This window comes from Podarcis erhardii (assembly GCF_964252035.2).
Source record: "Podarcis erhardii genome assembly, chromosome: 10".
NCBI lineage: Eukaryota > Metazoa > Chordata > Lepidosauria > Squamata > Lacertidae > Podarcis > Podarcis erhardii.
This window is the reverse complement of record NC_138500.1, coordinates 62,870,528-62,893,947: the sequence shown is the minus strand read 5'-3', so window position 1 is coordinate 62,893,947 and position 23,420 is coordinate 62,870,528. Positions and strand designations below refer to the sequence as shown.

At 42.1% G+C, this 23,420-nt stretch overlaps 1 protein-coding gene across 1 annotated transcript; it reads left to right on the top strand.

The window, feature by feature from the left end:
• Positions 1 to 1,316: 1,316 nt before the first annotated feature.
• CRELD2 (cysteine rich with EGF like domains 2) lies at positions 1,317 to 22,810 on the top strand. The gene is made up of 10 exons (XM_081878089.1): positions 1,317 to 1,537; positions 5,557 to 5,639; positions 7,695 to 7,805; positions 12,856 to 12,947; positions 14,045 to 14,221; positions 15,857 to 15,952; positions 17,857 to 17,940; positions 19,741 to 19,836; positions 20,638 to 20,778; positions 22,275 to 22,810. Exons 1-10 carry the CDS (start codon positions 1,373 to 1,375, stop codon positions 22,325 to 22,327), a joined length of 1,098 nt encoding a protein of 365 aa, XP_081734215.1. The 5' UTR covers positions 1,317 to 1,372; the 3' UTR covers positions 22,328 to 22,810.
• Positions 22,811 to 23,420: the final 610 nt, after the last annotated feature.

Here is a 23,420-nt window from a genome sequence, read left to right as displayed (position 1 = left end):
GGAGCTTTTTTTGGGGACAAGCCTAGGGTGAAAATTAGAGTTGTGGAGCTTTTATTATTATTATTATTATTATTATTATTATTTCTAGGGGAACCAAAGATCTTGGGTTTTTTGTTTTTTTAGTAAAAGCCAGAAGGATTTTGGGGTTTTGGAACTTTTCAGGTTATTTTCCGAGGCGATTTCCAGGACGTATGGCAGCCTTTGCATTATCGGCACCACACTCTAACCCAGGCACCCACAACCTTCGGCCCGCCAGCTGTTTTGGACTACAATTCCCATCATCCCTGACCACTGGTCCTGTGAGCTAGGGATCGTGGGAGTTGTAGGCCAAAAACATCTGGAGGGCCGCAGGTTGGGGATGCCTGCTCTGACCCACTGAGCTATCCAGGCTATGGAGACGTTAAGGGTCAACACCCCCCTCTCTTTAAACCTCTTTTTTAAAAAACATGTTTATGCCCGCCATGATAAATCATAGGATTGTAAGTTCTGCATAGGTTACCTAAAGGGTCATACAGTCCAACCCCCTGCAAAGCAGGAATCTAATAGGATGGTGATAGAGCCAGAAGTTGGAGAAGGGCAGTTTAGACAGCTGGCTTCCTGCGCCCTGTCAAATCATCGCAAATCAACTGCTAAGTAGAGGTCAGAAGGCTTGGGCGCACCATGTGCTTTGTCCTTAGCGTTTAACTAAAACAAATTAAATATATAAATATATAAATATAAGTAAATGATAAGGCTAAATAATCATAGCATGCAAAAATGAATGAATAAATGAATGAATGAATGAATGAATAACACAAACATTCTCTTTACACCTATTTTTTATACTTTGGTGGTTAGACGTACCGCTGCCCAACCAAGCTCGAAATTCCGTTTCGTTTCCTAGGGGTGAATCTCTTAAAAAAAATCCCCGGTGGGGCAGGGAAGGGATTTAAAGCAGGCACCCCACCCACCCACCCACTCAGCCCTCCACCTGTTTTTTCGGACTACAACTCCCATCATCACTAGCTAACAGGGCAAGTGGCTAACAGGGCCAGAAGGATGATGGGAATTGTAGTCCCGAAGCAGCTGGAGGGCCGAGTTTGGGGGGATGCCTGATCGAAAGGAACCCGGAATATCCAAGTCACGCGCGGGTCTTCCCATTTTTAGCTCTACGGCCCGGCCCGTGCTTTTTTCCCCCTTCCCTCCCGCCTCTTCTCCACGTGGGGCTTTCTCATTACGTCTCCCGGAGCGTGGCGGGCGCCGATTGGTCCACGTCGGCGGGCGCGAGAGCGCGCCGGGATTGGCCGGGCCCCAGGCGCGGGATGCCGGCTTCCCCCCGTCAGACGCGCGTGTCCCGCGGGCGCGGGCGAGGGGGAAAGGCTCGCGGGCGGCCATGAGGCGCCTTCCGTCGGGAAAGGCGCGCGGGGCTCCGCCGGGGTGGCTGAGCGGCGCCCTCGGGGCCTGCCTCTGCCTCGCCCTCGCGGCGGCGGCGGCGAAGGAGCAGCGGGTCCGTCAGGCCTGCGACACCTGCCGCGGAATCACGGAGCGCTTCAGCCAGGTGAGAGATGCCGCGACTCCTCAGCCTCGTCCTTTCCTCCCTTTAACATAACGCCCTTTAAATAAGCTAGAGCTTGGGGCCCCACTCTCTTGGGGGACCCCAAAAAAAAATTAAGGAAAAAAACCCCCTGGATGTACATTTCCAAAATATAAGATACAAAATTTAAGGAAAAAAACCCCCTGGATGTACATTTCCAAAATATAAGATAAAAAATTTAAGGAAAAAAACCCCCTGGATGTACATTTCCAAAATATAAGATAAAAAATTTAAAGGCAAAAAACCCCCTGGATGTACATTTCCACAATATAAGATAAAAAATTTAAGGAAAAAAACCCCCTGGATGTACATTTCCAAAATATAAGATAAAAAATTTAAAGGCAAAAAACCCCCTGGATGTACATTTCCAAAATATAAGATAAAAAATTTAAAGGCAAAAAAAAAACCCCTGGATGTACATTTCCAAAATATAAGATAAAAAATTTAAGGAAAAAAACCCCCTGGATGTACATTTCCAAAATATAAGATAAAAAATTTAAAGGCAAAAAAACCCCCTGGATGTACATTTCCAAAATATATTTTTTTTTAATAAAATATTTATTAGGGTTTTTTATAAAAGAAATACAAAGATAATAAACAGCATTGCTTTGTTTTAACAAAATTTCATAACTTCTTTGGACTTCCTCACGTCTCCCGCTCCCACTTACATCATTAATAAATTTTTTCAAGCAAATTATCATCTTATTTGCAAATTTATAACCGCTCAATTCAATATAGTGTAACAATTCTCCAACAAATTTTTGTTTCTCTTAATCTCATTTATCGTCAATTTCCGATCCAATTTAGTGATGGCCAATTATTTATAACCAAGCATCCTTATTAACATTCCTCTAAATCACAATATTTTTGTAGATAAATCTTAAATTTCTTCCAATCTTCTTCAATCCTTTCTTCTCCCAGGTCTCGAATTCTGCCAGTCATCTCCGCCAGTTGCATATAGTCCATCAGCGTACATTTCCAAATTTAAAGGCAAAAAAACCCCCCTGGATGTACATTTCCAAAATATAACATAAAAAATTTAAAGGCAAAAAACCCCCCCTGGATGTACATTTCCAAAATATAAGATAAAAAATTTAAAGGCAAAAAAAAAAAACCCTGGATGTACATTTCCAAAATATAAGATAAAAAATTTAAAGGCCAAAAAACCCCTGGATGTACATTTCCAAAATATAAGATAAAAAATTTAAAGGCAAAAAACCCCCTGGATGTACATTTCCAAAATATAAGATAAAAAAACAAATAAAATAAATCCTACATACAGCTAGAGCTTAATAATTATTTTACTATTAATACGCTTCTTCTGAATTGGATTTCAGTCCAACAATTGCTTTGATAAAATACTTATTTTGTTATGTGCAAATGGCTTTAGATTATTATTTTTTTTTTTTATTAAACCTGCAGATCCCAGAGCAGTTCAACAACATAAAATTGCAACATAAAAAAACACAGTTAAGTCCATAAATTACCATATAGCATATATTCAACTCAAAAAACAGCGACAGTTTGTGATTGACAAAGGACATTACATCAGGCATAGGCAACCTTCGGCCCTCCAGATGTTTTGGACTACAATTCCCATCATCCCTCCTAACCACTGGTCCTGTTAGCTAGGGATCATGGGAGTTGTAGGCCAAAACTTCTGAAGGGCCGAAGGTTGCCTATGCCTGCCTTACATCTTAATTCAGATTCAATTGTGACAGGTGAAGGGCTGCCTGCATCTTTGGCATGCCTTCTCTCTCCCTTTATCTTACCCCATCTCCCTACCTTTAGCCTCTCTTTCCCCCCTACCTTGACATTTCAATATTGTAATCATAATTTTTATTTCATAATAATATCATTTGTTATTTCTACCCCACCCATCTGGCTGGGTTTCCCCAGCCACCCTGGGCAGTTTTCAACAGAACATTAAAAACGGGGGAGGGGACTTTAAACATTAAAAACTCCCCTAGACAATTACAATTTTACAATTTCAAGTAAGCGTTTTTACAAAAATAGCCAGTGACTTCCCTTCTTCTCTTTCCGTGGCATCGTGTCTTTATGTAGATATTTATGTGGATCAAAGCTGAATTCTAAAGGGGAGGCGGGAAGAATAATCAGCATCATGTCTGTACAGATCCTTGGCTTTGGGTAGAGAAAGGTAGGGCAACTGAAATGATATAGGGAGACGGAGGAAATATCCCTGTTCCCCGTGAGATGCATGGCAATGCGATGGAAAAACAGCTCAAAAAACTTTCCCCAGAAAGCTCAACAATTTGGTGGGTTTCCTAAAAAACAAAACAAAACAAAACAAAAGCAGCTCCAGGTCAATGAAATTAGAGGGTTTTGCTGCAAATGTGGACAAAATCTAATAACGTGAACAAAACCTGGTGAAGGATCAATAATAACATTGCAATTTCCTTACTCCTTGGCGTAGCTTCTAGCAAGTAGAATAATAACAGAGAATAAATGAGTTCTTGCTGCTCAGTCATTTTCCATTAGTAATTCCTGGCCTGCTTCCAAAAGTGCAAGCAGATTAATCAATACACTTAATAAAAATCTCCCTTGATCTCACCTTTTCCACAAATTAAGAAGGTCCCACATTGCTTCCACCTTTCCTCACAGGGATATTTCCTCTGTCCCCCTGGATCATTTCAGTTTCCCTCTGCATTTTCAGCATTGCCTACCATATCATAGCATAGGAGTATAAATGATGATTATTTATTATTTATACCCCGCCCATCTGGCTGGGTTTCCCCAACCACTCTGGGCGGCTTCCAACAAAACACTAAAATACAATAACCTATTAAACATTAAAAGCTTCCCTAAACAGGGCTGCCTTCAGATATCTTCTAAAAGTCAGATAGTTGTTGTTCTCTTTGACATTTGGTGGGAGGGTGTTCCACAGGGCGGGTGCCACTACCGAGAAGGCCCTCTGCCTGGTTCCCTGTAACTTGGCTTCTCGCAGCAAGGGAACCGCCAGAAGGCCCTCAGCGCTGGACCTCAGTGTCCGGGCTGAACTATGGAGGTGGAGACATTCCTTCAGGTATACTGGACCGGGGCCATTTAGGGCTTTAAAGGTCAGCACCAACACTTTGAATTGTGCTCGGAAACGTACTGGGAGCCAGTGTAGGTCTTTCAGGACCAGTGTTATATGGTCTCGGCGGCCACTCCCAGTCACCAGTCTAGCTGCCGCATTCTGGATTAGTTGTAGTTTCCGGGTCACCTTCAAAGGTAGACCCCACATAGAGCGCATTGCAGTAGTCCAAGCGGGAGATAACCAGAGCATGCACCACTCTGGCGAGACAGTCTGCGGGCAGGTAGGGTCTCAGCCTGCGTACCAGGTGGAGCTGATAAACAGCTGCCCTGGACACAGAATAATAAGTTAATTATTAAACTTAAATAGTAAGTTTATTATTATTATTTATTACTAGCTTCTAAAACACCAATAAAAAAGCCATAGGATGCTGCCTTATAATGATCCAGACCATTGGTTTATCTAGCTTAGTGTTGTCTACACTGTCTGGCAGCCATGCCCTGGGGTTTCAGAAAAGGGTATCTTATCAGCCACCCACTGTACATACGCTTCAGGTTACATACGCTTCAGGTTACATACGCTTCAGGTTACACACTCCGCTAACCCAGAAATAGTGCTTCAGGTGAAGAACTTTGCTTCAGGATAAGAACAGAAATCGTGCTCTGGCGGTGCAGCTAAAGTGATGCTTTAGGTTAAGAACAGTTTCAGGTTAAGTACAGACCTCCAGAACAAATTAAGTACTTAACCCGCGGTACCACTGTACTGCCCAGTATGTGGAGCTTCTTAAGGGCAGCCAGTTTTGAAGGAATCCACTGGTCTCAGAGAGTTTTAGGAGGCATGTTTAGTGTTTTAAAAACTCTGTTATGGTGATCACATACTAATCCAAAGTCTGTCTGGTTTTGCAATTGCTCTAGAAAATGAGATTGTCACAAAATACTCTGTTTTTCAGGGTCTAACTGACACTGCAAAAAAGAACTTTGGAGGTGGCAATACAGCTTGGGAAGAAAAGACCCTGTCAAAGTATGAGTCCAGGTATGGTATGTGTATCTTTCTTTTTAATGAGGTCATATCCTTGTCTGCAGCTTGTAAAATAACTGGACTGGATGAAATAGTCTATGTCAGCAGGGGACATTTTTCTGAGAGCAAAGTTAGCATGCTGCTATTGTAAGAATGTCACATTGTGACACATTTGATACTTTAATCAAGCTCCATAATCTTAGTTTTGAATATATTGGCACCCTGCTGTTACTAGGTCATAATCGCACAAATGTCTTTCATGCATTTCTGTAAAAAGTAGAATATTGTTCTGGGTTAGGTGTTGAAAAAGTCTCTGGCCCAAATTCAGCATAGATCTCCGCTGACATTCTCCCTCCTTCCTCCTTTTGTGTCTTTTCTCCTTTTTGGCTATTTCTAACCATACTTCGCCATAGCATCTGAAATGGGCAAAACAACAACCACAACCACCCTTGAGGAATTGTGTCCAAATGTTGCAGAACATTGTTTTGAAGTGAGCTTTCAGCCCACAGTGTGGGGAATATAATAATAAATTATATTTTTTAAAAAAATTATATCCCATCCGTCTTGCTGGGTTTCCCCAGCCGCTCTGAGCAGCTTACAACATATATAAAAACACAATAAAGCACCAAATGTTAAAAACAAAATATCCTATACGAGCAACAAACAAACAAACAAATAGAAACCAACAATAATAACAATAACAAACATTTTACAGTTATACTCAAATTTAAATAACCGCCAACCCCAACCAAACATTTAACTAACATCAACCCAACAAAAACAAAACAGAGGAACCAAAATTTGAACTGTTGAAAACATTTTAGCCAGTTGCCCCGACCCAAGAATATCTTGGTTAATGCTAACCATAGTTTCCCTAATTCGGATATCACAGCAAACTAGATAGAGCGAACCGAGAATGGGAGAGCTGAAGGGGAGGACCACACAAATGTAGAGAACAGTCTTCCTGCTGGGACTTTCTACACAAATCCACTGAATTCCTGGAAGGCAGCTTAAATTGCTTCGGCTATTGTTCAAGGGCAGTGGTTCAGTGTAGTAGCAGTTCTGTGGACCAACTTTAAGGCAGAGACGAAGGAGAGAAAGGGACCTTTATAGCAGAGGTGGGATGCTTGTGACCCTCACCAAAGTCCTAGCCAGGATGGTCAAGAATCGGGGATGAACAGAGTTGCAGCCCAACAACATCCAATGGACCGCAGGTTCTGCATCCCTGCTGTGAGCCCCGAGCACAGTTTCTTTGCAGGGGAAATACGAGTTGCTTCAAAGAGTCTGATCCAAGCCAGAGGGGATGTAGTTGGGAGCAGTAGTGGGGCAGGAAAAGAAGGGAGAACATGGGCTTACTCTTGCGTAGCCCCAGGCTTCCTGAAGCCTTATTGCAAGGATTCAGAAGTTCCTTGTTTGAGAGTTCCCAGGTTCTCTTTCAACACATGCTCTGATATGAATGCTTATCTCTCCCTTTGGCATTTGCTAAGTATATTTCAAGATTAAATATTCTATAATTAAAGCGGTAAAGGCACAGCTTTCTTTGCTCTTGACCTTGCTGGGTGTATTTTGAGCTTCCTGTTGATTGCATATGCTGCACAAAAAATGCTTCATCATCATCATCATCATCATCATAATTTATTAGTATTTATACTGAGCCCATCTGGCTGGGTTTCCCCAGCTACTCTGGGCGGCTCCCAACGGAATATTAATAATAAGAATAAATAAAAAGCAATAAAAGTTCAAACATTAAAAACTTCCCTAAACAGGGCTACCTTCAGAAGTCTTCTAAAAATCAGATAGTTTGAGTAGTAACAGATTGCTTTGCTGATCTGCACCAGTAAGGTATCATCTAAGACAACTTTGCTTAAATGTATCACTTCTACCCTGAGCAAAAGTTGGACTTTAATTTTGGAAGGTTTACAGCCAATGGAATAACAGAAACGGATAGTGACTCTAATATTCTTGACCCCCCCTTTTTTAATAGAAATGTCTTTTCATGTGTAAAGTTAGTGCCAAATTAGAGCTCAGCAAAATAAACTGATTTGTCTTGGGTCTTTTCCCCCCATGCAGTGAAATTCGTCTTGTGGAAATAATAGAGAACCTCTGTGACAGCAGTAACTTTGAATGCAACAACATGGTAGAAGAGCATGAAGAACATATAGAAACCTGGTGGTTCAAATGGTAAGAAAGAAACAAGGCAATATTTTTTGTTGTGTTGCGTTCAGGATTGGATTCAAGAGAGGTGTAAATTAAAGACTGGATATAAACTTCCTGGAAAGCAATAAATTTTCAACCTGTGTTGATAAAACCAGCTTCTCGTATATTGTTAGCTTGGTAACTACTAATTTTATGAGATTCACTATAATATTTATTATTATTATTATTATTATTATTACCCCACCCCAGTCACTTTGGGTGGCTCCCAACAGAATTTACAGCACAATAGATAGATAGATAGATAGATAGATAGATAGATTCTTTATTGTCATTACACAAGTGCAACATTGCACAAGTGCAACGAAATTGGATGCCATCCCTTAAAAACAACAAAAGCAAAACAACAACAACAACCAAACAAACCACATTCCAGCCACACCCACACCCACACCCATCAAACTCCCAGGTCACACTATCGAGTTACTGCATTTAAGAAGGCCACAGCTCTTGGATAGAAACTATTTTTCAGTCTATTTGTCCTTGACTTGATGTTTCTGTATCTCCTGCCAGAAGGCAGTAGTACAAACAGACTGTGTCCCGGGTGAGATGCATCCTGCAGGATATTGTTTGCTTTCCTAAGACAACGGGAACCGTACAGTTCTTCCAAAGATGGGAGGGGATGACCAATAATCCTTTGGGCTGTGGTTATGACCTTCTGGAGCACCTTCCTCTTCCTAGCTGTACAGCTGGAGAACCAGGCACAAATACAGTATGTGAGAATGCTCTCTATGGAGCCTCGGTAGAAGGACACCAGCAGTCTCTCACTCAGATTGTTCTTCTTTAAAAGTCTGAGGAAATAAATTCTCTGCTGGGCCTTCTTCACCAGAGCAGTGGTATTTGCGCTCCAAGTCATGCCCTGATCGATAGTCATATTGATAGAACATCAAACATTAAAAACTTTCCTAAACAGAGCTGCCTTCAGATGTCTTCTAAAAGGCCCTCTGTCTGGTTCCTTGTAACCTTACTTCTCGCAGTGAGGGAACTGCCAGAAGAAGCTGGACCTCAGTGTTCGGGTTGAACAGTGGGGGTGGAGATGCTTCTTCAGGTATAGTGGGCCAAGGCCGCTAGTCATAAGTATATGCAAGGCTTGGTATTGTGTCAGGGTTTGTTCTTTCTCACAGTGATGATTTCAAAATACTTAAAGGCACTTTCAAAATCGTGCATGCTAATTGAGGTCCAAACGGGCTTGGCGCTCTTCTTTTTCCACCTCGGCTAAAGCACAAGCAGATTAGGGTTTTATTCTGCAGACATCGATCCAAACAGAGGTGGGTCAGAATGGGTGATACCACATTAGAGAAGTGTAAATTGCAGTAAGTGGGGAAACCATTCTGAGCTACATTTCTTTATTGATTTCTCAATCTGGCTGTTAGGACAAGCATGTAAAGCAGATGTCTTGTTGTGTCGAGTTGTTGCATCCATAACAAGTGAACCAGTCTGAGCTTTTGCATGGCCAACATTGATGGTTGCCAGTCTGTGTTGAGCTAGCTTAGTAACTTGCAAGAAGAACCAATTTCATGCTTGAGTATCTTGTGAAAGCACAGTATGGGCTTGCCTAGTAACCTTTAGGTTACCATTAATGTTGCCTATTAGTGCTGCTGTAATGCACATGATAACATTCTAGAGCATTACTTAGTAGGACTCCATAAGGTTCTTATTAATTCCAGATTACTTCTGCTCCATTTGCTACTAAAGAAGATAGTTTATCTAACTACCAGCCATGACAGCTCCACCAGGAATCAGAAGGGCAAGTTGTTCCTCCTTTTATATCATCACTTAGCTTTAGAGACTACAAACTGGCATTCTACCTTCAGTTAAACCTGCACAATTTAACATCTTGTTCACAGAGACTTTTATAAAACGCATACCTGCTTAACAATTTTGTGTCGGGTCCTTAGGATGAGAATGGGGATTCAAGTTAGAATTAAGCTTGGTTCTTTTGAACTCGATGGGTTGATGAGTCAGTAAGGAATTTTTGAAAAGCACACAGATAATCATAAAGTAGTTTTGGTTCATCTTTTATGATAATCCAAACCCTTTACCTCTTCCATTATGTCCAGATTATCATAAAAGATGCAGGAGGAATTGATTAATAATAGGACCCACAAAGGGGAGGATGGAAGTCCAAGAGATTCCTTGGAATCTTGTTTTTATAATTTATGTTTGATATATCTTTGTAAAATGTTAAGTTGAAAAACCAAATAAATAAATAAATAAATTTAAAAATAAATAAAGTAGTGCTGGTTCTAAATAGGGAGGTAGTCTGACTGTGCTTAATACAGTTTGGGTGGTGCACACACATTCTTTCATATGCTAGAGTGTGTTGTGGATGTTATTTAAGCAATAAATGTAGAAAAGTGTGTGATTATAATGGTAACCAATACTTACATCTCTGTATAGGCTATTATCACCTCCAAGCATAACGTATGCCAAGGTGCCGAAATTTGCAGCAGCTGACAAAATATCAATTTGGTTGTCGAGATTCATATTAATATTTTCCTTCAGAAATTTCCTGAGTTTTCATCCTTAATGCAGAGTTTCTTGTGACATCTGAAAATTTGGGACATAGTTACCTGTGCTTTTGATTGTGTTAATTAGATAAGGAAATGGCTAATAATAATAATAATAATTTATTTATACCCCGCCCTTCTGGCCATCTTTGATGTTGAAGTTGTATTAACTTGCAACTATTGTTCTTTGGTAACATGGCATTCCTACAAATGAATGATCAGCCCCAAGCACAGCATTTGGCAGATATTTATTTTTATTTTATTTTTTAAAAAGCTTTGTTACATTTAAGGACAAGCCAGACACATCTCAAAATGTTCAAGGCATCCTAAGAGAGATCCTTACTTCTGTCCATTCATGACTGCAAAATAACTGTAGCCATATGAATTTAATGTCATGAGGGAGGATATTTGTGACTATTTCTTAACCCACAAACATGAAACATAAAATGAGACTTGCATAGAGGGTTGTATCCAACTGAGCCATACTAAGAGTAGACGCACTGAAATCCTTTTGTTTTAGTCAGTGTTTTCTCAGGTATGATTTAGTCAGATACACCCCAGAATGCTTAATCTTTTTCTTTCCCTTCCCTTTTTGCAAAGGTGTGAATCATTACTGTTCACTTTGATACTAGAACTCACTTAGCTACTATTTTTCACTGTAGCTCTTCACAGGGAATTGGCACTCAGCCAACCAAGCAGGATTTAAGCACCTCTCATCAACTGATGCATGGGGTTCAATACCAACCCCTTCCTGAATCTGGCAACCCAAACCACCTGTGAAATTTGGCCCAATGATGAGGATTTGGCCCAATGATGAGATTCTGACTGTGAAATATGGCCTAATGATGAGGATCTGGCCGTGAAATTTGGCCCATTGATGAGGTTCTGACCATGAAATATGGCCCATTGATGAGCATCTGGCTGTGAAATTTAGCTCAATGATGAGGATTTGGCCCAATGTGGAGGATCTGGCTATGAAATTTGGCCCAATGATGAGGATCAGGCCATGAAATTTGGCCCAATAGTGAGGATCTGGCTGTGAAATTTGGCCCAATGATGAGGATGTGGCCCGATGATGAGGTTCTGGCCATGAAATATGGTCCAATGATGAGCATCTGGCTGTGAAATTTGGCCCAATAGTGAGGATTTGGCCCAATGTGGAGGATCTGGCTGTGACATTTGGCCCAATTATAAGGATTTGGCCCAATGATGAGGTTCTGGCCGTGAAATTTGGCCCAGTGGTGAGGATTTGGCCCGATGATGAGGGTCTGGCTGCAAAATTTGGCTCAATGATGAGGATTTGGCCCATGAAGCCAAAAAAGTTTCCACACTGGCCAGCAGCAGATATCCAGGATTTAAGTCAGGGGATATTCCTAGCCCTCTCTTGAGATGCCAGAGCTTGAACCTGGGAATTTCTGCATACAAAGCGGATGCTGTGTCCTGAGCCCTTCTCCCTCAGCCAAACTGCACCCTGGGGGTAAAGATGACTGTTCGCATTGGCAGAATACCTAGTGCTACATTGGAATGCCACCATAGGAATGTTTGCAGTAGTGGTGAGCTTAACATAGCATCTCGGAGCCTCTGATGGCTCGGGCAAAACCAGTAGTGTATTGGAGGTAAGTGAGACAAAGCTGACCAAAGCAGGCTGCCACTTTTAGCTCTCTCCTTCCATCACAGGTCTTTTGTTTCTATTTGAAGATGTGTTTGCTTGACACGCTGGACTGTTTGGCGGCTGATATATCAAATTTAAGGTTGCAAATGCTGAAGGTTGAGGCGATAAAGCTGCAGGCTGACCCCAGTCCACGAAACCATTTTCACCACACTCTTCCAAAATCCAGTGCCACCTCTTATCTTAAAAAGTGCCACTTCTCCAGTAGAGAACGGAGCTCAGTTTTAGAAGGGCTTTTCTCCCCATAGCAGGGGAATGAGGAGGTCTGCTCTCTGGCTGAGTGTTTTCCTACCTGTAGTGTGTGTGTTACCCACCTAGCTACGTGTGGACCATATATGTTTATGTGTGTTGGATGTGCAATTCTGCACTGGCCAACCCAATGGTTAGGTACCTCTGTTTTAAAAGGTGTCTGTCTGTTGTGTCTGTGTGTGTGTGTGTGTGTGTGTGTGTTTGCAGACAGCCCCAAGTTGCCCTCTCCACCCTGGGCACACCCAGAGGGGAAGGGAATACTTCTTGTATTTCTATTGTGACATCAGTTGGTGGTCTCTCGACCTCCACTATAAACCTGGGAGCCAAGTTTCTTATCTTGAAAGATGCTAGAAGGTGAAAAAGTACTAGATCAGTCATGATGGACAATCTAATATCGCTGGCTATGCATATTTATTGCACACTGTACCTGCTTCCCCATCTAAACCCTCCTTGACAATTTTAATTGACGTTCTCTAGAACTTTGATTTCAGTAAGTTCAGACTAATGATAATAATACAATTGGATGTGAACAGAACTCTTATCTTCTGTTCAAGAAATACATTTTTATTTTGTTTGTTTGTATTTACAGGAAGAAGAAATCTCCTGATTTGTTTAAGTGGCTTTGTATAGAAACAATAGAAGTTTGCTGTCCTGCTGGAACACATGGTCCAGACTGTGTTGGTAATTAAACGACAATAATAAAATATTGGGGTATCTTTAATCATACACAGAAGCTTTCATTTAGTTCTAGCCTTTTACTATCATTGATTAATTCGATTCAAAATACAATAGAAGGTCTCAGTTTCAATAGCCGGCATCTCCAGGTAAGGCTGAGAGACACTCCCTGCCTGAAACACAGAAGAGCAGCTGCCGGTCAGTGCAAACAGTACTGAGCTAGATGGACTAATGGTCTGACTTGGTATAAAGCAGTTTCCTAAGTTCCTATGGCTATGTCTGGTGATGTGATGGTGGAAGAAGAAAGATGCTTCTGTGAGCTGCCTGAGCTGCGGTTCTCCCAGCAAACATAGGGAAGGTGCCTAGTAGGCCATTTTATTTTTTCAGTCTCGGTGATACTGATGTAAGAGGGAAAGTGAAAAAATGGCTACGGGGGGATGTGTGCAGAGGAGGGAGCGGTTACAGCCAGTTTAGAAGTGTGGAAATGGTGTATGACGAACATGTGCTTTGGGTTATTGGCTCACACAAGTGGATGGGCTACTTGAAGCCTTTGTTGGGTCAGTAGCAAGACAGTTCATAGGAATGTGGAATCTCAAAAACCAACAGGTTATATTGTGGCATAGGGTGTTATTGCTAGGGGAGTCTCTGCATCAGGGCACAGTTCGTTGAAAAAGTTGAGCTAAGCTGAAAGGTTTGGAGAGGCAAAAATGCAAGGCATTTTGGGAGGGGGTGGGAGAAAAATCACAGCATGTTCAGGCCACCGAGGGCTCACTGCAGTAGTGTTAGCTGCAGAGGCTTTTCATCCCCCCGCCCTTTTGGATTCTTCTTCTTCTTCTTCTTCTGGTTGCTGTGGTGGTGTTCCTCCTAAGCAGCTCGCCACCCATGGGGGGGGGGGTGTGGCAACCTGCAAATGGGCCTTCAAAAATAGGGACAGAATATTTTCAGCACAGCTTTAGTAAGAAGCAAAGGGAAAAACTTTTTGTGAAGAGACTTGTGAATGTTGATCAAGAGGCTGCAGCGAGAAAAGTGGCCATGGGGAGAAAATATTGTCCGGCTTCGTTCACGTGAAATTCTTAAACTTGCTGTTTTTGTGTTAATGTAAGCTTGCCGCGGAGGATCCGAAAGACCTTGCCATGGAAATGGCAACTGTGCTGGAGACGGCACCCGAGGTGGCGATGGATCCTGCCGCTGTAAAAGAGAATACCAAGGAGAATTTTGTTTGGACTGCTCCGACGGCTACTACAACTCTCACCGAAACGACACACATTCTGTTTGTACAGGTACGCCTGCATGCTTTACATTTAAAGCCTTTATAACAGTCTGGAGAACTGTATTTGCTTCCGCACAACAAAGGGGACTTTGGACTGGAGTTTCTCCAGGAACATTTTGCTTTGTTGTGTGAGAAGCTGTTTGTGAGCTGGCATGGGAAAAGAAAAGTCAGAAGTCCCGTTAGATATAACACGGAACCGTGGGCATGCCCAGTTGCTTGCAAGATTTTGGGCAGTGCTTTTTACAGTTAAATTGTCGCTAAATATTTCTGAACTTTCTATATTTCAATCCAGGAGTGTTCCGTGAGGAGGGTCGGTGCCATGCTGCTGGAGCCACTGCTGCTTACTAGCAGAAGGAAGGGCAAGCTGGCAAGGGAGGTTGTTGCTAGCCAGGCACGACTGTTAGTCTAGCTCTCTCCCCCTGATGTGTCTTCACAGCACCATCTCAACCCTCTCCCAGTAAGTGGCACCACCTCTCTCCTCACTGACTGCTCCCGATTCGCATCCCAAATTAGCTAGAACAAGCCCAGTCCATGGAAAGAAGATAAGATCTCTAGCACAGAAGAATGCCAGATCAAGTTGATGGTCTATGCCAAAGTGACAAGAATCAGAAATCAGGAAGGCCAAAATTTTAATAAGGAATGGGGAAAATTTATAATCTGTCTTAAAAACCATTGTAAATAGCTAAAATCATTAGCGGGATTGAAATAACACTTGTAGTTTAGTGGTGAATTTTGGAAATACAGTGAAACCTCTATTCACAACCAAAGTCTGTTCTGGAGGGCCTGTACTTATGGCGAAATGGGTTGCTGGTAGAAGCGCCATTGTGCACAGGCGCATTCGGCGGCAGCCTGCTTCTGCACATGTGCAGACAGTGGCAGCCGCTTCTGTGTGTGGGTGAATCACAGCAAACCCGGTGTTTACTTCCGGGTTTCCCGTGGTCGCAACTTGGAATGGGCCTAACTAGAGCGGGACATAAATAGGGGTTCTACTGTAAATGGAGATGCAAAAGATTTGGATTATTATAAAAGATGCAGGAGGAAATGATTAAGACCCACAAAGGGGAGGAGGGAAGTCCAGGAGATTCCTTGGAATCTTGTCTTTATATTGTATGTTTGTGATTGTAAAATTTTAATTTGAAAAACCGAATAAATTCATAAAAAAGAACAAGCACAGTCCTATACTTGTCTACTCAGAAGTAAGCCTTGTTGAATTCAAGTAAGTGAGAATAGGATTATAGCCGTAATCTCACTTTATTCCGTCAAAGCCAACCTGTTTTGCTAAAGTGGAAGTAGAAACCCGTCCTGCGTGTCTTGCTGATCCGAACCCAAAAACAGTGGAGTCATTATTTGGGTGATAAGCTGATAGCCTTTTTCAGTTTGCACGCTCACTACTTGTTCCACTGCTTTTATAAGGTAGTGCTTTATGTAACTTCGTAACATTCCTACTTACTTTACGCATTAATTAAATAACATGCCAGGATGTGCAAACATTTCACGAGCCAATTCACATGCAATTATTTGCATTATCGACGCCTCTAAAGTAACCCTAGAATCAGTTTAACTATATAACGTAAACCTAGATTAGGTTTTAAATGTGCTCGCCAGGATCTGAAATGAAGTCTCGAGTCTTTCTCTGTCTCCACAGCTTGTCATGATTCGTGTAAAACGTGCAGTGGAGCAACAAACACAGACTGTAAGGAATGTAAAGAAGGTTGGACCAGAAATGAAGATGCCTGTGTGGGTTAGTAAGACATCCAATAGAAAACGAAGCATTCAGTTTAGAGAAGACCTAAGACCTAATATATAACATGTTTATAATCATACACATGTAGATACTTGTCTTTGTGCCATTCCTCCTCCGCCCCGGCATCTTAACTGAAAGTTAAAAAGTACACACAGTTGTACCTTGGAAGCCAAATGCCTTGGCACTCGAACGTTTTGGCTCTCGAACGCTGCAAACCCGGAAGTGAGTGTTCCGGTTTGCGAACGTTCTTTTGGAACCCGAACACCCGGCGTGGCTTCCAGAAGCCGCACCTTGGTTTCAGAACATTTTGGAAGTCGAACAGACTTCCGGAACGGCTTCCATTCTGCTTCCAAGATATGACTGTAATTATACATGCACTAATCATAAAAAGGTAAAGGTAAAGGTACCCCTGCCCGTACGGGCCAGTCTTGACAGACTCTAGGGTTGTGCGCTCATCTCACTCTAGAGGCCGGGAGCCAGCACTGTCCGCAGACACTTCCGGGTCACGTGGCCAGCGTGACAAGCTGCATCTGGCGAGCCAGCGCAGCACACGGAACGCCGTTTACCTTCCCACTAGTAAGCGGTTCCTATTTATCTACTTGCACTTAAGGGTGCTTTCGAACTGCTAGGTTGGCAGGCGCTGGGACCGAGCGACGGGAGCGCACCCCACCGCGGGGATTCGAACTGCCGACCTTTCGATCGGCAAGTCCTAGGCGCTGAGGCTTTTACCCACAGCGCCACCCGCGTCCCATCACACTAAACATGATGGGACATAAATAAAAGAGAAAAAGAAAAACAGAATCAGCACCCACGTAGAAGGGAAAGTAAAGGCCCTTTTCTCAAGCAGAGATGCATTTACATAGATTCAGCTGCTGGGTTGCAGAACACTTTTTATCTAAACACATTTGGAGCTGGGAGGACTTCTCTGATCCAGGCTTACAGCTGTTGGTTTCAGTTTGCTTTTTAACTAGTTGGCCTACTAAATTATTGGTTGACCCTCCTGATTTTGTTACATATGAAGGGGAAGATTACAGAAGACTGTTGGTTCCTGATGTGCCTTTTGTTTTATTGAATCGTTTCAATGCTGTTACCTGCCACCTCTCCGTCGAATGCCAAAATACAGCATTTCCAATCGAAAGCAGTTGGGAAAAAAATCTATCGACAAATTCAAATAACGATCAGACGTTCACCAAGAATGGCATAGTATAAATGCAAGGGTACGGTTAAATAGCGCAATCCCCACTTAACTGCATATCAAAAACAGAAAGCAAGTGCAATTTCAATGAATGAAAAAGCTAAACCACCCCTTGCTAGTACTAGTCTCCTTTGTAAAGCTTGGTTTGAATCTGGATGAGGAACTTCTGGCTCCACAGAATTTGGCAGATGGAAAGGAAAGGAAAATCACGTCAATCCAATGCCATTTGGAAAATGGGTTTATCATAGAATTGCAAAGTTGGAAGCCCCCCCCCTCCCTGAGGGTCATCAAATCCAGCCCCCTACAAATCAGGAGTCTTTTGCCCAACATGGGTCTCGCCCCTGAGATTAAGAGTCTAGTCCTTTACGGACTCATGACTTGAAAAGATACATTTTTCGTGAAGTAATTCATGCCATTGTAGGGGTCAGAATAAGTCACGTGCGAGGGTAAGAAGCCCATGGTTTTCCTCTTATTCATCCTCTGATTTCCTACATTCCTTTCTAGCCTGTGCAAATCACGGTCTCCAAACAACTTGATGAGGCTGAAGTGGGAAAGAAGAATCAACAGCTCTCCCCTTATATGCATAATAAGCGCTTTCTGTTCATGAACAGATCTCTTTGGATCCAGACATTCCCCCCCTGCCCCCTTTGAAGCATTCTGTTCATATGGCAATGCTAACTTTCCAAATTTATATTCACCTTTGCAGATGTGGATGAATGTGCCGTAGAAGAGTCTCCATGCAATACGGACCAATTTTGCTTAAACACAGAGGGCTCTTTCTCCTGCAAAGGTTTCTTTTCCATATATCTATATATTTAACCTTAAATTGTAGCTTGCTTAATTATATAAGAGCTGAAACAAATATCAGATTTGTTGCGTGAAAACCATCGATAGATGTTCATGTTTAAAGAAGAGCTTGTCACGCTTCCTTTGGCATAAACAGATGTACAGTGGTACCTCGGTTGTCGAACGTAATCCATCCCAGAAGACCATTCGACTTCCAAAATGTTTGATAACCAAGGCTCAATGGGCGATCGGAAAATTACATTGAAAAAATAGGGAAATGCACCTCAGAAAGCCATTCGACTTCCAAGGTGCGTTCGAAAACAGAAGCAGTTACTTCCAGGTTGTCGATGTTCAGCTTCTGAAATGTTTGGCAGCCGAGATGTTCAGCAACCGAGATTTGACTGTATATACTTTCTGGGTTTGGTTTGGAGTGAGGTTGAACTATGGTACATCTCAAGTGGGATGCTTGTTGTGGCTTCCCCACCACCCGAAATTGTGAATCTTAGTGTTTGTCCTCAAGTAGAAAACTACCGTGGTACCTCGGGTTAAGTACTTAATAATAATAATAATTTTATTATTTGTACCCCGCCCATCTGGCTGGGTTTCCTCATGTTGTTGCTTTATTCGTTCAAGAGGTCCGTACTTAACCTGAAACTGTTCTTAATCTGAAGCACCACTTTAGCTAATGGGGCCTCCTGCTGCTGCCGCGCCGCCAGAGCATGATTTCTATTCTCATCCTGAAGCAAAGTTTTCAACCTGAAGTACTATTTCTGGGTTAGCGGAGGCTGTAACCTGAAGCATATGTAACCTGAAGTGTATGTAACCCAAGGTACCACTGTACACGGAGAAATATAATACGTGAGCTACATGGATACACTATGCTGTGATTCAGTGGCTCTGGGAAATGTCTCTGCGATTGCAGGAACCCTAGTAAAGTAATTGTGTAGCAACACTTCTCACATTTAATTTCTGCAGGTAGAATTTGATGTCACACTAAGGTGACAGCACCCACATTTCCACTTGCCAGATAGAACAATTTCCCCTCTCTCCTCGCCGCGTGCTGCCCTGGGGGTTCCCTTGACCCACCTCCAGAACACAAAGACTGTGTCTTCATGGATATTGGCATCAACAGGGAGGGGGAAGGAATGCAGCTAGAAAGCGATCCTTAGTCAATAATTTTGAGAGAAAGGAAAAGGCACCCAAATAGGGGATAATGATATGAACAGGGCAAGATAGAAGATAATGAAATCTCAAAAGGGAAGCAAGGAGTTAAATATATTAGTTGAATTGTGGCCATTTTTCCATTGACGACAGTAGTCTTGGAAAATTAGCAGAAAGGTTTTTGTAATGTTGTTGCTTCTAACTTCATGTATACTTAGTTGGCTAGCAGTGTTAACAGAAAGCCGAAAGGTTGAACTGCAAATATCTGGATATAAGAGCATTCGCACATGTACTGTTCTTTCCGGGGTTTGCGTAGCTTTGCCTCAAGCCTGAGTGTAGCCGTTGTGGTCTTCCAAGTAATGTTACTGCTTGTCTAATTTGTACATAGACATTTGATGTTTATTGTTTAGATTTCTTGCTGTCCTTCACAATCCCTTTGCAACAATATATTCATAGCATTCAATACAAGGTTAAACGGGTTTATAAACTTATAAAAATAAATTAAAGGATTCTGTACGCAAAGCAGCACCATGTAGGTTAAACGCAATAGGTGGGTCCGACAAAAATTAGCTTCAGTTTGTTCTCTAAGCAAGTTTTCACCTTAGTTTACAGTGATTTTAAAAAGTTCCATTTTATGTTTCAGCATGCGATCGGGGCTGCTTGGGATGCACAGGAGAAGGGCCCAGCAAATGTAAAAGCTGCGTACCTGGCTATGACATGAAAGATGAAAAATGCACAGGTTAGATTTCTACTTTTTTATGAAAGTCAGAGTCAAGACACAACTCTAAAAGCCTGGGAGAACAAAAAAAAAAGTATTTAACTGCTACCAAAAAGGCAAGAATGTGTTCCTGATTTCCAGGGAGGAGAATTTCATAAGTCATTTTAAGCATGTTCTGTATGCTTGAATTTTTAATTCCTGCAGTTCAAACTAGGCCTGCAAAACACAAATACAGTGGTGCCTCGCAAGACGAAATTAATCCGTTCCGTGAGGCTCTTCGTATAGCGGTTTTTTCGTCTTGCGAAGCAAGCCCATTGACAGCTTAGCGGATTAGCGCTATTAGCGGTTTAGCAGCTTTTAGCGGATCAGCTGATAAGCGACTTATCAGCGGATCAGCTGATAAGCGGTTTAGGGCTTAGGAAAAGGGGGGGGGAGGGGAAAAAACCCGCAGGAACTCGCAAGACATTTTCGTCTTGCGAAGCAAGCCCATAGGGAAATTCGTTTTGCGAAGCGCCTCCAAAACGGAAAACCCTTTCGTCTAGCGGGTTTTCCGCCTTGCGAGGCGTTCGTCTTGCGGGGCACCACTGTACTCATATTTATTTGTGTTTGTATGTGTGTTTATTGATATCAATAAACAGCAGCTGGCTACGCTTCAATGATTATCGGTGTGGAAATTGCTTCATTCTGCGTAATCTTTGTCGCTGCTTGTATATGTGAGCAAATAAAGTAAAAGAAACAGAACATTTGTATTAGAACATTTTCATCCGTGTGCATTTGCACCGAATTAAACTTTTCGCGATACTCTTTCCCTTTTAAAAATAGATGTAGATGAATGTACCTCGTCCGAAAAGGTGTGTGTAAGAGAAAACGAAGACTGCGTTAATACCGCAGGGGGTTACAAATGTGTCTGTTCCGTGGGTTTTCAAGATGAAGATGGCTCTTGCGTTGCAACGGTAAAAGGAGGTCAGTGGCTGTTTGTTACCGAAGGTTTTGCAGGCTATTGGTAGGGTAATGTAGCAAATCCAGTGTTAATTGCACAACTGCTGCTGCATAATCGTCTCAGCCTCCCTTGCATTTTCAATCACCGTTCCCCAGCCAGGTCTAACCTTTCTCATTTTGATTCTTTTGCGTTATTGGTCCAGTGTGATGTCGTGGACTAGGATTGGAAAGGCTAATTTCTAGGTCTTCAGCCAGCCATGAATCTCATTGAGTGACCTTGCACCAGTTAATCCAACCATCTTCACGGGTGGAGGGGGTGTTTGAGCATAAAATGTCTTGGGTTGCATCATGCACACTGCCATGAGCTCCTTGAAGGAATTAGGATAAAAATATAGCAAATAAGTCCTCCACATACACTTCTTTTTTTGTATAATTTTTTTATTAAGTTTTTCTGTTTCACATTTTAGAATACTCATTTAAACAACCTTAAAATATCAATGATTTCCATTCTTTCTTTCCATGGTTCATTTTACATATCGTAGATCCCTGCGTATTTTGTTTAAACTAAACCAATCAGTATTCCATTGTTACAACCATCAAAATTTGTTTACACTGTTGAATTTATCTTAATGCTGCCAACATTTTCCAAAGTAGTAGTAATAGTAATAATTTATTATTTATACCCGCCCATTTGGGCGGCTCCCAACAGAATATTAAAAACACGATCAAACATCAAAAGCTTCCCTAAACAGTACACAATTTTCACCCATATATTCAATAAACATTTTCCAGTCTACTTTAAACGTATGCTCTTCTTGCTCTCTTATTCTATATGTTAAGTCTGCAAGCTGCACATATTCCATCAATTTTAGCTGCCATTCTTCTTCGGTTAGGACAGCACTCGTTTTCCATTTTGAGGCTAACAAAACACTCCCTATACACTTCTTTTCCCTACATCTGATTTGAAAATCCATTAATGGTTGGTCTTCATGGTCCAAAAAAATTGTCAAATTGAATGGCAAGCCCCTTGTTGATTCTCAGCAGGGTCAAATTCTTGGCGTTGCTTAAAAAGCCAAGGAAATTTGGTTGCCTTCTTTTTAAAAAGGGGGGGCTAGATTTAGGGGGTGCATGATGTGTTTTTTACCTGTGCAGAGAGCCTTTTCAGCCCGCCCCCCCTTTCAGCAGAAGCCCCCCTCCCCAGTTGGCAGAAACCTTCTGGAGTGGTATCCTGTGAACTTGAAGAGCCCCCAGGTGAGGGTTGCTCCATCCACCCTGGGCAGCTTCCAGCAAATTATAAAACCACAGTAAAACACCACACATTAAAAACCTCCTGATACAGGGCTGCCTTCAGATGTCTTCTGAAAGTCTGATAGTTGTCTATTTCCTTGACATCTGACGGGAGGGCGTTCCACAGGGCGGGCGCTGCTACCGAGAAGGCCCTCTGCCTTGTTCCTGCCTCTTACAAATAGTGTTAACTGTGTAGGTGTTTTGTTTTAACAAAGATGCATTACTTTTGACAGAAGAGGAGACGCCCGCAAATGTATCTTCGTCAGATGCCCACGAGGAGTTATGATCTACATTCCAAGACAACAGACATTGGTATCAAACCTTTAAGTTATTGGACCGAACAGCTGCTACCTGAGATGTAAATGGTATTAAATAACCTCAGGTTGCCAGTAAGATTCTCTCTGGAACTTAATGATGGATTGCCCTTTCAACTGCATTTCTTTGTGAAACATACACAATTGTCACTTTTTATACCGCCATTGAACTACCTTAGTAGACATTGTTGGAGATAGATACGTCTTTGCCCCCGGTGTATTTGGTTAAATTGAACGACTTATTGCCGAGTCCTGCAAAACATTGCTCCTTGTATAAAAGAAAATGAATTGGCTAACTTAAGTACTTTTAGATCAGAATGGATTTTCTATGACCAGCGCTTGTCTTTTCGATACCAGCAAAAGGAGATGCTGTTTTATGGAAAAGGCTCCTCTTGCAAATGAGAGCTGAATGTCAAGTGCGGCATTCAATAAAGATTTATTTTGACTGCTTTGTATTTTGTGTGCCTTCCGTGTTAGCATCTGTTGCATGGGGTTGTGTGGGAAGTGTTAGTTTATAGGTGAATCGACTTCTGCCTTAAGTCATTCTCCTGTAGAAATCAGCTGGTCTTTAAGAGAGAAGCCATCTTAATTTTTTGTCCCATAACTCTTCATCAAAGGAAGATTGTTTTTCTTTGCCTTGCTGTGCAGCAGGGGTTGGGAAACTTTTTCTCTCGTGAGAGCTGAAGTCTGTTCTGGGGACCACATGGCAGAGGTGGGCGATGCTAAAATTGGCAGAGCAACAAATGCAGTTGCCCAGTAGGCCAGCTCCTGCAAACACTCGCATAATCCTTGGTAACCATCTAGACAAAAGGTATTTTCAAGAATGCAGGGACACTTGCTAACCCGACCAAAACACTTGAGGTGCGAAGGAGGATCAGGGAAAGGTGAGGAGATGCTTCAGATCAATTCATGCAGAGGGCTTTGCAAAATTTAAAGAAAATGGCATACAACTTAGATTCACGGACTTTTTAAAGTGGAGAAGAGAACTCTGTGACTGTTGAGCTACAAATGCACTGAACTGAATTCTGGAGATCTACTTAGCGGCTGCTGGTTCGTCAACAGCTT